At 40.7% G+C, this 14,175-nt stretch overlaps 1 protein-coding gene across 2 annotated transcripts in view; it reads left to right on the top strand.

The window, feature by feature from the left end:
• zhx1 (zinc fingers and homeoboxes 1) overlaps positions 1-14,175 on the top strand; it is a 21,878-nt gene extending 7,703 nt beyond the window's left edge. Inside the window, exons 8-9 of one of the 2 annotated variants that reach the window (XR_015118584.1) lie at positions 739-13,940; positions 14,034-14,148. Coding sequence is in view for 1 of the 2 variants with exons in the window: in XM_086218995.1 (XP_086075121.1) it covers positions 739-1,020 (282 nt within the window). In the remaining variant the exon portion in view is untranslated. Of the gene's footprint in view, positions 1-738 lie in introns of both variants that reach the window. The other variant, XM_086218995.1, reaches the window with a different exon arrangement.

Raw genomic sequence — 14,175 nt, 5'->3', positions numbered from 1 at the left:
AGATGATGATTGTTCGCTTTTGAATGTATTCAGTTACGTTATAATCATTACAAAGCAAAATCTCCTCTTTTTAGTATTATAACCAAAAACACCTGCAGGGCTCTTTCACACCTTCCTCATTTGGTCCATGTCAGTTTGATTAACAGTGTTTTTTTGTCCTAGTGATTTTCTGTCCAGTTGATACACAACCTGAATGACACCATGTCACCTGGCTCTTGAAGGGAATGGGAGATGACATGAGATACATTTGTGTCATGCCCAAAACACATGTATGCCTACTTCAGAGACTAATGACATCCTTTCTGCACTTTGTGCCACACTTTACACTCAGATTATTTATCATTTAACTGACTCTAAGGCATTGGACACCTTAAGACACTTGTCCAGTTTACGCAGGAGGACAGGGCTCTAGTTGTGAAAGCTGCCATCCAATAGTAAAAGTTTGCGGTGGGTGAAAGCTACACCATGAGAACCATGACAGTGAACAAAAAAATGTCAAATTGTTGCTGAGATAGGCCCTTGATGTTACACATTATTATTTGAATTTTTTAAATTTTAAATAGTAGAAGGTTCCGAGTTCGAGCTCCAGCTCCTCCAAAGACATGCAAGAGGGGACGAGGCTAACTGATACTCTAAATTGACCGTTATTATTAAAAGCCTTAAAATTCTGAATCATTATGGACTGACCACAGCAAGGTTGAGAACACACAGCTAAGTTATTTCTCTCTCTACATCAAGGTCAGGGAATGGTTTGCTGAAGTCCAGAGACGCTTGGACATGGGTTCAGATCCCTTCCAGGAGTCAACTGGAGGGAAGGTGGATGGAGAGGAAGGAGCGGAGGGGGCAGACGAGATGCATGGAGAGGCGTCAACTGCCACCGAGGACCAGAGCAGCGCAGGGATGGGAGATGACGATGATGAGGAGGAGGATGAAGATAACGAGGGAGACGACACGGATGACAGCGAGGTTTGGGAACCATCACGTAGCGTCAGGAAATCCTTATCAGTATCTGAAGACTAGTGATTGTGGGAAGTGCGGTGCGTGATAACAGAATGTTACATAATAATGCTGGAAGTAAATTTAGCTAAATGTAAAACTTTTTGCCACTGATCTGCATTTCTGAAAAACATCAATATGATAAAAAAAAATTATTATCAGCTTTACCCCCATATGTCAACACTCAGCCGATTGATTATTTGTAACGTGTACGAGTTGAGAAAGGAGTTTTTAGCAAACACAGCAAATTCAAAGTGAAAATAACATTCATGAAAACGATAAAGAAAAACAGCAGTTCACCATATTTCAGAAATGAACATGAAGACAGAGGAAATTTACACCCCCCCCCAAAAAAAGGTCTACCTAAAGACGGTGTGCATCTTTCTGTCAGAGCAACTGATGATTGCTGACTGTTAATTTTTTTATGAACATTTGACATGACTCACAAGCAATGCTGCATTTCCTTTAGAAGAAAGGTTTGTTACATGTGTGCCACTGTGAGCACACAAGCCAAAATTCAAACCTCTCACAAATGTTTCACCCTTTCTCCAGAACTCTCTACTCATGTGACATCATCTATTGTGTTTACCAGGTGGCTCAAAGAATTGTTCCAGCAAGTGAAATGCTTTGTCCACCTTTAGCGCCTAACATCTATTGTAAACTTTGGAATTTTTAATGAAAAGGTTTTTTTTCCCAGCTTTTTGAAGGTCCTCACAACCTGTTTGAAAGACAGTCACAGAGGTCGTATCAGCTGATGACAAAGTCCATCCTTCAGATCTATGACACAGTACCTTACAGCTGAATGAATGCCAGTGACACGCAGGATGTTTACTCAAGTCTTCCCTTTATAATGCAATGAAATATATTTTTAACTTAACATCCGCATAAAAATTGCTGATGGAAAAATGCTAGTATATGCACTGCAATTGAAGTTAATATTTAATTATTTGTGTTTTATAGAGCACATAATGTGGTATTGTCACATTTTAAAGGAGGTCATGTAAACTTTGGAGAGACGTATGCTGTGCCAAACTTGAATTGTTGTAATGTAGTGAACAAGTTGAGCCACATTTGTGAATTTAATCAAGACCACTGTGAGGCGCAGCACTCAAACAGTAATGGAGGAAGAAATGGCGTATTAAGATGCAGTGCTTTCACCTAGAATGTGCTCTTTGGTGGATTGAATGGATTTTTAGACACAGCGACTGAGATTCCTTACTTTATTAGAGAAATAGCACACAGTGCCCGTTCAAAATATGTCACATAGGAAAAGGAATACCTTTGATGCTAGTTTTGAATAATTACATACACCAACGACATGAAAGACATAAACTTCTATAATACACAGACGAGGTACTAAAGCAGTGTAACGACAAATAAATGCTCTTGTCTCATTCCATTCAACACTAACACGCTCCCAGTTGTTTTAGGGGTGGGGTCATCGGTTGCGTGATGTCACAAAACGTAAAAGCCATCCAATCATAGCATGTCATTACAAGTACATGCCCTGCCCCTTCATCTATTGCACTGCCCTTCAATTAAAGGGCCACACCCTCCACTATTATCTACTGTTCTACGTGTTGTTTGAGGGCCAGGGCCATGGGCTGTATGACATCACCACAAAACCTCCCTGACAGCCTCTGACTATACTGCTTTGATCACAACATCCATCCAACAAACAAAAGATCCAGAAGCCTGATATTCATAGCGGTTTATCATCTCAGACCCCTGACTTCAGACACGACATTGCCCTTCCTTGAGGCACAAAGATGACATCAGTTGCTGAGTTGATCGACTCACTGACATTACTGATACAATAAATGCTGCTTGAATTGATACGCATCCTTAAACATCGATGTGACACAATAAACCTTTATTTCACCATTATTAGGACCAAAATTATCACAGCTATTAATGTTATTGTGGTATTCCAAAGGCTGGAAAGTGTTCAAAACTACTGGCACAAGCAGTGGAATAACCAAATTTTGCATTTAACTCATTAATGATTATGTAGTCAAGGAAGCGTGTGGACGTAGGTTTATGTTTAGCTATTTCTGAGCTCATTCTCTCAGTCACGATTAAGTATTCAATTATGTGATTCGGGGGACCCTACCCTTTCATTCTGGTGCAGTGAAGAGTCACCATCATACATTACCATTGTATGAACGTACCATATTTGATCAAAGAATTAAAAACTCCTGATGAAAGAAAGGACAAGAAAGAAACTCCTTTTTTTTTTTTTAAACCATGAAAAGGTTTATTACATTTTTGGGGGGGGGGGGGGGGATCCATGTGCAGGGCAGCACGGTGGTGCAGTGACTATTACTGTCGCCTCACAGCAAGACGGTGCCAGGTCTGAGTCCTGGCTCGGGCATAGGATCTTTCTGTGTGGAGTCTCCATGTTCTCCCTGTTCCTGTGTGGGTTCTCTCTGGTACTCCAGCTTCCTCCCACAGTCCAAAGACATCAAAAGGGGACGAGGCTGATTGATACTCTAAATGCACTTTTACTTTTTACAAATGTTTGTGCAGAAAGTTCAGCAGAATACTTAATTTGAGCTGCCAGTCTGTAAAAGCCTTTGCCACCAGACACAACGTCATACTTCTCAACCCTTCGTCATATTCCTCATCAAAGTCATAGCTTCCAGGTCATTACATAAAATCATGCCAAAAGGCTCCTCCAAGATGTAGTTTGTTTTGGGTATTGTGATTTTATTGAGAATTTTTGAATAGTGAATCAGAGTCAACCCCCCCCCCCCCCCCCCACCGCCCTTACATAATTTGCTGTGATGTTCAGTGTGCCTTCCCATTTAAAGGAACAGAACAACTTCTCAGCCAGATTTAAAGAGTTACAGTATCGTGCTATTCCATATCACGTGGTGTAGCCTGGCAGTGACACTGGACTCTTGACACTTTCGTGGCAGCAGGTTATCTCCTAACTCTTCATTTTTAAATGGGTCATCCGTCCCTCGCTTCTTGGTCCCTGGTACATTGGAACCCCCAGTGGGTCAACATATAGTGAATCTGCTTCTTTGGGACTGCTGGCCTCATGGGGCTCTTTGGAATCAGGAAGTGACCTTGGGGCACCTTGGTGCTCAGCCTGTCTCCCTTCTTGCTGTTGCATCTGTGGTTACCGGTCCAGGTACTGCCCTCTGTCTGACCTGTTGCTCTGCCCTTTGGCCCTGACTTCAACCTCTGTTCTGAGAGCTTGTTCATCGTCTCCACCTTCTTCAGCTTGGCTGTGTATTCTTGATCTTTGTTCGGATCTGGGAACTGTTAACTCGACTGTTGTTCCCTAAAGCATGTCGATAACTGAAAGGGATTCACAAGATCTCAGTGATGAATTCTGACATCGGAGTCAGTCAGCCAAAGGCCTCAAGCAGGGAAAGGCAAGATGGGACAGCAAATGGATACCCCAGATTGAATTTAGTTGTGTTTGTTTTTAAATCAAATTTTATTTTGATTACTTTATGTAATTCCCTTTTTCTTTCATTCACCTCCATCCCTGAGTTTTGGGCTGCACCTAAAACCCAAAGACAGTGCTGGCCTGATTCGTTCTTTCTTTTTTCATCATTCCCAGACTGTTAAAGAGGAGGTTTGTTAAACAATGAGTGACCTGTAAGAAGGAGGACACTAATGTTTAACTTCCCAGGGCTAGGTATTGTGTAGGATGGCTCATTGTAATGGCTGTGATACACTAAATATCGTCTTATCTGTAAACCAACAAATATCTTGGTGTGTCTTCTATTCGATTATCTCAACAAACATTCATCCCATGGCTGTCAACCTCGTCACATGCATTGCTGATTCCCCGCAGAGGTGCCCAAGGTAGACTGGATGTTTGGTTCTAAGTTTGGCTGCTAATGCTTGTTTTTCTGAGCCTGACACTGAGACTGAATTTTTGTTTTTGTTTTACTTCACTACTCAGTCTGACAAGGGCCCCATTGCAGCCATTTTATGAATTGAACATTTCATTTTAATGTACAAACAGCATTTGACCACAAGGCGCTGGTGCTAAACTAGCAATGACATTTGCGCTTGACTGAGCGCCAGCTTGTGCCATGCTTAAGACAGGCCCATTAGCTGAGTTTACTGTTAAATCAAAGCGATTGCAACAGGTCAACCTGATGGAAATTTTAGAGCACACTCTGCTGGATAAGAAGGGAACTACTTGTAAATTGTCTGATGAGCTCATAAAGATGGCACTTTTTTTTCCTTTCTTTTTTTTTTAAACGTTATTAACGTTTAATGGCGAACCACTCACCCCACCTTCAAACATTCATTCTGTAATCAGGAAAAAGTGTATAATTCAATAAGATATTAAAGCTGGTTAATACAGTCAGTGAGAGGTCAAAGTCTGACCCCCCAATCACTCTGACATATTTTGAACAGGCACTGACCCTACATTTCTGAATTTTGAGATTCACGTAGTGTGTGTGTGTGTGTGTGTGTGTGTGTGTGTGTGTGTGTGTGTGTCTACATTTTTCTCACTTTTGCGATGAATGAATCTCTGTACGTATGAAGTGTGTGGTGGCTCGTGCTGTAGTAATGACATCACATTAGGACTGGATGGCTTTGATGTTTTGTGATATTACACAACCCACGGTCCCCACCTCTCAATCACCATATGCTGTACAACACACAAACATGAAGGACAATGGACATCAACTCACAAAAAAGTTAAAAGCGTGAGAGAGAGAGCGTAGGGGTGGAAGAGAAACAGAATATGAGCGGCCAGGCGTTTTACTGTTGGTGTTCAAGTTTTGGTATGATTGTGAATATCAAATCAGCCAAGGTGTGTCAGAGCAGTTGTGGAAGAGTTGATTGTGATGTGAGGAAAACAATTGTGAAGCACCTAAACAATTTTAAAGAAGTGCACTTCGTCCACTGAATAGTGGGTTAAATCCTGATTAGGCACCTTCATCTCTTATCGGTCATTTATCATTACCATGAAATGACTCAGAAAGACCAAATCTCTTTGTATGACTAAAAATGAAATCAGCTCAGTATTTTTGCCTTTTTTTGTTCTGCAGTGTGTTAAGGAGGGGGACTCTTAATGTTATAGTTTATGAAATTGTGTCATCAGAGAGATGGGTGTTTATAGACTCAAAAAAAAGAGTAGAACAATCACCTGACACTTTCTTTTGCTAAATTGCACGGTTTCAGCCACGTTTTTTTTTTATATATTTTTGAAAAAGCACATGTCTTATGTTTTGTATTATGGCTTTCAATTACGGGAACTGTCTCTCATCTCCACTTGTCTCTTTCCTAACGGCCCTGGGACTCGTCCCCTCTCCTCCAGCCCAGTATTGAATGATGAATGGATAAACTCGTGGTGTGCACTTCCCAGGACATGTTTATGTAAATGCTGGCAGTGTCCTGTCAGTTCTCTGTTTCAAAAAAAGGGGCTATAAGGACATCTTCAAAAGACATTCATGGGCTATTTCGCTTTCTGTCGTGGAAGGAATTGTTGTGATGCCTGAAGAAAAAGCACAGCAATCCCTCTGTGGTGGAAAGTCTACCAAATACTGTTCCTCCTAAAACTTTACTACAGTTAGGAGAATTAACCGAAAGCTGTCTGGACTACACTTCCTTACAGATAGGGGGAGCAACTTAGAACGAAGCTTTGCAGACAAACCTATGTGCCTACATGGCCTGTGCACTTGTTTGAAGTGAATTCCACCAACTCTTGAAAGAAGTGATACTTTGTGAATGCTTGGGAAGTCACAACCTGTTGGGTAATGCATGAAAGGACTCTGCTTTTTGCTCATACTAAAAGATGCCTGAATACTCTGAGGTTGACAGTGGAGACTTCCGTTGTAAGTCCTTCACCATGGTAAAACCATGTTGTTCTGAATTCAATTGTGTCTTGTCATCAGGTAATTGTCACACTACACCGGGGGTACCCAACCTTTTTACCGTGGACTAACCATGAAAAGTTGCTTGCTGTTAGCCAACTACGCTAGCTAGTTTATTGCTACCGGAGTAGCTGAAAACTCTACGTTCGTTGTAGTGTGGCAAAGTTCAAAGATGTTCAGATATACATTTTGTCTAATACTGCATGCAATAACCAAGAACAACTGCTCATTTTGTACATACGATGTTTGGGTTGGTATACTTGACTCAGTAGTTTCATAACCTTGGCTAAACTCGTGTTTTGGTGCAACTTTAATAATACCAGTTAGTGGTCCATACCAATGTGACTGCAACCATGGACATGTATCGTTTTATTATTGCTTTTCAAATTTTTCCAAAATCTGTGGAAACATCGATCAATGCCTGTTGACTGGAGGGGTTTTTACTAAGCTTGCATTTTGAGCAACATTTTAGCATTTGCTCAAAACTTTGCCATCACAAGTATTTGGTTTGTGGTGTTTGGTGTGCTAATGACTGCACATGCCACAGACAGTTAGCTTACTCTGGTCCAGAGGCTAGCTAGGTCTAAGCTGCCCCGTGTCTTTTACAGTGTGGTCTTTATTTACAATTTTTACGCTGTTTTGAATGGTTGTATAATGTTTCTATCTATGAAAACTGTCATTACAACTGTGTCCAAACATCAGTGAATAGTTAAACAACACACACTCATGCTTTATGTACTATAGAACTGTGCTTGTGAAATAGAATCTACCAGTGTTGCCTGCGTGGCTTTTTCGGTAATTTGGTCGCAAAAAAATATAAAATCAGAACTCAGTAGAAAGGACAAGCACTTTTACTGGAGTAGATACAATTAAATGGAATTACAATAAATGTAATTTAAAATGACTTTAATTGACAACACCCTAGGTCCTTTGGAGGGGTTCTCACACAAAAGTTTTACCAAATTGTCTGGATGGAGCTTTAAAAAAGTAACCCACATGATGTCAAATGGGCCATCACTTATCTTGTAAGGGGAGGTGGTGAATTTTTGGGAGAGGCATTTAGTGGGCAAATAAAGTGCATGGTGGAAAATACAGGATTTAGTGATTTTTCAGTGAGAGACCCAGGATCTCTACTTCTGCTGCTCAGTCATTTGTTCTTTTCCAAAAGACTTATTTTACTCATAAATGACAAGAAAGCAGTTAACCCTAAATCCAAATTATTTTTGTAGGGTGAAACCAACTAATTACACTTCAGCTGGAAAAACTATAACTGAAACAATTAACTGATTATCTACATATTTTATGATTCATTCTTTGATTATTTTTTTTTTCTAATTGATCAATTGTTGCAGCTCTAATCAGTACCAATTCAGTTCATGGAAGTTTACCTGTTAATGATTTGATGTCCGTTATCCAACTGAGGTTGCTGTTCATACATCTCAAAAGCTAATATTAGCCCCATACGAGCTAAATGATCAAAACACGTTACACGTTTATTCTTTATTTTATCCGTCTCCCAGGTTTGCTAAAGTGCTTGTCTTTTCACTGAGTTGTGATTTTCTATTCAACACTCATCATTATCTCGTGTCACCTCATGTACTCCAGTTAACCTAGTGCAGTAGAGCTAAGCGCTAACATTGTGATCTGAGTAGTCCTCCTATGCACATACTGTATACCATATCTGTATCCTTTGCTATACTCCTGCTGTAGTCCGCACTCGTTCTCTGTATGTAGACCGGTAGTGATTGAATGTTTCTTCCAGCAGTCAAGAGATTGAAATGTTGTTACCATGCAGCAAACAGCTTTTTTTGACAAAATACACTTTGGCAGAATTGTACTCATGCAAGTCTTTTTTTTTTTTAAGATATTTCCAATGGAATCTTGCACTTTCCAATTTGTTGATACTTTTAAACCCCAATAATTGCCTCTTACAGCCATGTTTTAACGTTAAATGTAAATTGATCTGCTTTCCCTGCTTCAGTTTACCCAACAGGTTTCCTTGAATGTTGACACTGAACTCAAAGTCAAAATATTTTTATCCTTGATTGGATTTTAATCTGTAAAACCAGGAATTAGATCAAGTGCTGTCCTTTAAAAATCCACCAACAGCTGGTGTCCTTTCCCCATACACTTGATAACCTGAGAGGTTTCTATGAGGGGAAACTTAATGTTTTGGCTCAGACCCTTGGGGGAACAGATGAAATTGACATTATTCGGTGTCTACCAAACTTGACATTTCCATCTACATAAGTCTTCACTCTGCCTGCACATCAAAAATGTGTTAGAACAGCTTGAGCTTAAGCAAACTTTGATTCCTCTTTTGGCTCCTGCTGCCCTCAGCCTGTAGTTGCCAGGCACGAGGCAGACACTTTGTGCAATGTTTATTTAAACCCCAGCTGTTATTGAGGCTCTGGCTTGATTTTTAGCTTGTTTTAGAAAGGATTTATATTTTATACTTGTTTGAGGGCAAAACCCAATAAATTTTGATCAAATGGTGCGCTTTTGAGTAAAATGTTGATTTCTACCACTGTGGATTAAATGCAGATACAATCCCCATTTGTTATTATTGTGACTCAGCTATTAATCACTACAGCTTTTATTTTGATGAGTAGAATCAATAGAACTCATGGTAAAATATCCCTTTGACTTATTCATCTTTATCAACAGTTTGTATTAACACTGCTTTAACTAAACTAGGCCTGATATGAATATCATCTAAATGTGACGTCTTATCATGGATTTTTTTCCAATATCAAGTATTGCATGTTCTCCCTGCGCCTGCGTGGGTTCTCTCAGGGTGCTGCAAATAAACACAACTTTTTTGCACAGCGAGGAAGCGTTAACCTAATTTGCTCCGGTCTTATCCAGTCTGGTAGCATGCGGCTGCCTGAGTGAACGTACTCATACTTTGAGGTACTGTAATGTTACCATTACATTATTAAATAGCTTAGCAAGGTAGCTAATATTTAAGCCAGGTTATCCTAACTTTCTTTAGTGCTAACAGTGAAGCACATCATGGGAAAGTGGAAACATCTTAAAGTTTTGTTGTTGTTTTTTTCACTAACTACTTATTATAAACTTACAATTGAGGCAAACTGCTCGGTTTCAGTACCTGTGGGGGTGCTGTGGAGCATGACATAATGATTTGAAATAAAAGATACAGATGTAGACTGAACCCTAGTACCTAGTACCACAACTGATAGGGATTAGGGAATTAAACTGTACGACAGTAAGTAGGTGAAAACAAATGCAAGGCCTTCAGCACATTAAACCTCATGAAAATCCAATTCATTTGTTCAAAAACCCATTCTACATTGTACTTTTGACACAACAGAGGAAGAATACATCTGGAATGATTTCTAATGGATTTCTGGTGCGATGTCCACTTCAGATAGGGAATGAGTCCTTACTCAGAGTGAAGGAGTTGAAGTGTCTCTGCTACTGCCATCCGCATTTGCCAGAAGGCAGCCAAAATAGGTTTCTACAGAAGGGTGACTGGCGTCTTCTTTAGGGAAAGGTAAAAAGTTCAGTCTTCCATGATGGACTCAAAGTAGAGCCACAGCTCCTTTGTGTCAAAAGAAGCAAGCTGAGGTGGTTTGGGTATTTGGTCAGGATGCCACTCTGCGGTCTCCCTTGGGAGATTTTCCAAGCATGTCAAGCTGGAAGGAGGCAACGGTACAGACAGAGGACTAGGTGGAGGGAATACATCTCCATGCTGGCCTGAAAATGACTCAGGATCCCCCAGTCAGTGTGGCCCTCCTGTACTTGAACAAATGAGGGTGTGAAAACTGCCAATGCTTCAAAACCTTAGCTTTAATTAGAAAATTCCCCCTTGGGAAATTCTGAGGCTTGTGACTCAACGCATCTCCCCTTTCACATCGTGCACTCACAGGCCAATGGCAGACATTGCTTGTGATTAGCGTGTGATGCTTGCAGTCTCACAGATCACGCTGCAGCTGTCACATGGCCAAAAACCACCAAAACTGCTAAAACCCAAGGTGTGAGGTAATTTCTATGGCATCCAAAATCTAGAAACACAAAATTAGCATTAGTATGCTAATGCAAAAACATGGTAACGCTAGTTGTAAATGTGTGAAGTCATGTATCCTCCATGAAATACACAAAAAGTCAATTAGATAGCACGGTAATACTAAGCTAATAACCGTGGTAATGCTCAGGGTGTGAGGTCATCCCTAGGATGTCCAAAATCCCATAAAGCAAGTCAGCATCGGTGTGCAAAGGCCAACATATGCTAGTTCTAGTGGTAAAGGTGTCAGGTCGCACTTAAAGTGTCAAAGACTGAAAGACTCAGAATTGCTATGCTAACGCCTAGCTAATGGTAATTAGCATTGTAATGCTGAGGGTATGAGGTCATTTCTTTGACATTCAGAATCCAGAAATGCAAAGTTAGCATTTGCATTCTAAAAAGCAGGAAGTGACATCATGTTATGCCATGCTGTGGGGCAGCATCAGAGGAAGTAAGTTGTTGTAGGTTCGGTGTCATTCACTCAAAGAATGCCTTTAAAGTCTCAGTCTTTTGGGCGACACCTGTTTGATTGCCATGGCGATGACACCTTTGCACTTTCCGTGATGATGGAGCCAGCGTGACTAAACAGTTCTGAAGGTTCATGTTCACATTTGAAGGGGTGGCATTGCAGCCAAAACAGGTTTCTCTTATCAAAACAGTCTCTTCTGTCCGGTCTGTTCCAATTGTTAAGCCTCTAAATACCTGGAGGATTGTGAGGATGTCTTTATATCCATTCAAGGTGATGAAAAGATGACTTCTTTAAAAAAAACAAAAGGGCTTTTGTAATCTGATGAAAGGCCTGCAGAAATATAACAAGGGGAGTCAAGTGGAGAGCTGCAGGGTTGTTCCAGTAACTCCTGTCACAAACAAACAAAAAAACTGTCAAAAAAATTACTGTGAGTGACAATAGTCGATCCCAAGAAGAGGTGTTCCTAGGTGTGTGTGAAGAAATGAAGTGTGGAAAGGTTACATTGTGGTTCTCAGGATGTTAGGCAAAGGTTCAGAGAAATTTCAGCCTCTAGCCTGCGCAATACACACCGATTTTAAAAGCAGAAATTCCCCCAAAACCTCGTCAAACAAAAACTGGAATGTATTTGGGGGGGATTAAAGTTGTACGGATAAAAGTCATGTAACCTGTTTTAACTTTAAATCATGAGTCTGTGACAATGGATGACCTATCAGGACGGCTCCAAAGAGGGGTGACTTTGACCAGGTTTCACAAACTCCCTCTATTCATCTACACGGAGTTTGTTCGGCAGTTTTTTAGGGATTTTTTTTGTTTTGTTTTTGACAAACAGGCAGAATAAATCATAAGCATGAAGAAAAATGAAGTATGTTTTTGTAAGTCAGGGGCTCTGCGAGAGCTTTGTCTCACATAATAACTCATAATAAATCAACTGAAAGTTTAAAATACGGTCCATTTTTTTAATTAATAAATTGATTAAGTTGTGTTTATCAGTGGATGTCACAACAATCTTAGGGAAACCCCCAAAAAGAAAAAAAATCTGACCTTTGAGAGCCGCATGCCTCTAAGAAGAAGCTTACAGTGAACGAGTCAGCATTACAGGGTTTAACACAAAAACGGAATTCATCACATAAAGCAAAAGTGTGTTGCACGTGTTTAGAGAAGATCCATCACTTAGCGACTGAGACGGTGAACAAAACAAAAAGGAAACGATTTATTGGCAAGGAAAATAAAACAAAAGGGATCTCTGTGAATAATGTTTTGATCTACAATCCTCTGAGTTTGGTTGAACACCTTCAGACTGATGAAGGTCAGATGGACTGAATCGAGTGAGGACCACTGACTCGACTAATTTCCTTACTACTGCTTCTTTTTGAAAAGCTGTCAAGCAAACGTAGGGTAAGGTAGCAGGTGGTGGGAGCACAGTGGCATCTCTACACGTGATTGGAGTACAAGGAGGTACTTTCAACAGCAGTTGGAGTGATGCATTTGTTTGTGAGAGTAAAGTGGCCTCTGTTGGAGGCAGACACCACGAAAACAGATGTTTGCATGTGCATGTACACACCTGCTAATTTTTGTGCTGTAATGGTTAACTACTGCCGTCCTTGGACTTTTAACATGTTGACAGAAGCAAATTTTGTTTGGAGATACTTTGACTATTGAAATGAGTGTGGAACTCAACCAGCAGAGACAATGATTCTTGAGAGGAGTGCATTTTCATACAGGTGGGTCGGAGGGTACAAATAAAGCTGTTGCTTCGATGACGTTACATGGAGACGTGGTGAGGGATCTTTGCCATAAGGTGAGCGAGGTTGATTCTTTTAGTTTCTTCTCTAATTCTCCACTTTTTTTTCTTTTAAATGTTGGAACTTGGGCGCACGGTGGTGCAGTGGTTCGCACTGTCGCCTTACAGCAAAAAGGTGATCCCCGGCTCCAGCATGGATCTTTCTGTGTGAGTCTCCATGTTCTCCCTGTTCCTGCGTGGGTTCTCTCTGGTACTCCAGCTTCCTCCCACAGTCCAAAGACATCAAGAGGGGACGAGGCTGATTGATACTCTAAATTGACTGTAGGTGTGACTGTGAGTGTGATGGTTGTCTGTCTCTATGTGTTGGCCCTGAGATGGACTGGTGACCTGTCCAGGGTGAACCCTGCCTCTCACCCTGTTGAACTGATCTGATGTTGTGGGTGTAAAACAAAATTCAATGATGAGGGTTTTTCTCTTCCAGGTTAAAGATGCTGTGCAACCTAATAGTGGTCATTTCATTCTTTTCTGTAGGTGAGTGGCTCCTGCACATGCATGGCACTGAAATACATCCCAATGTGATATCAACATTCTTGCAGTAACTTGTCAGAATTCGTCAGGTGTGTGATTATGTGAGTCTCAGTTACTGTGACTGTCTAGTCCAGATGTTTCTATTTAGGTGCCCTTTCTGTTGCATGTCCAAGAAAGGAAACCACAACCACGAAATCAGAATAATAATAATAATAATAATCCCCCCCACACACACACAAAGAAACCGTACTCATTATTAATTTGCAGTTAAAGTCCTCCTTTGTTATTCACAATTAACAGGAACTCCAGATACTGGCTGTAATGGTAGGATTGACTTAAAACTTCATAGTTCTACCTCTGATGACAACAGTGGAAGTATTTAAAAAGGATTTATTCTTGTGTCTGTGTCATCCAAAGTCAGCAACATCCTGCAAGATCCGCTTCTTCAAGCGGTAACGTCTCAGTCGTCCAACTACACTCCTAACCGGATGCCATACCATTCCCTGAGAGCTATCGATGGGGATAAGGAAAAATGTGCTCATACGGATCTACTGGCCAA

This window comes from Aulostomus chinensis, chromosome 11 (genome assembly GCF_037954235.1).
Source record: "Aulostomus chinensis isolate RoL2024-O1b breed Wild chromosome 11, RoL_Achi_v1.0, whole genome shotgun sequence".
Lineage (NCBI taxonomy): Eukaryota > Metazoa > Chordata > Actinopteri > Syngnathiformes > Aulostomidae > Aulostomus > Aulostomus chinensis.
This window is presented reverse-complemented; position numbering and strand designations above follow the sequence as displayed.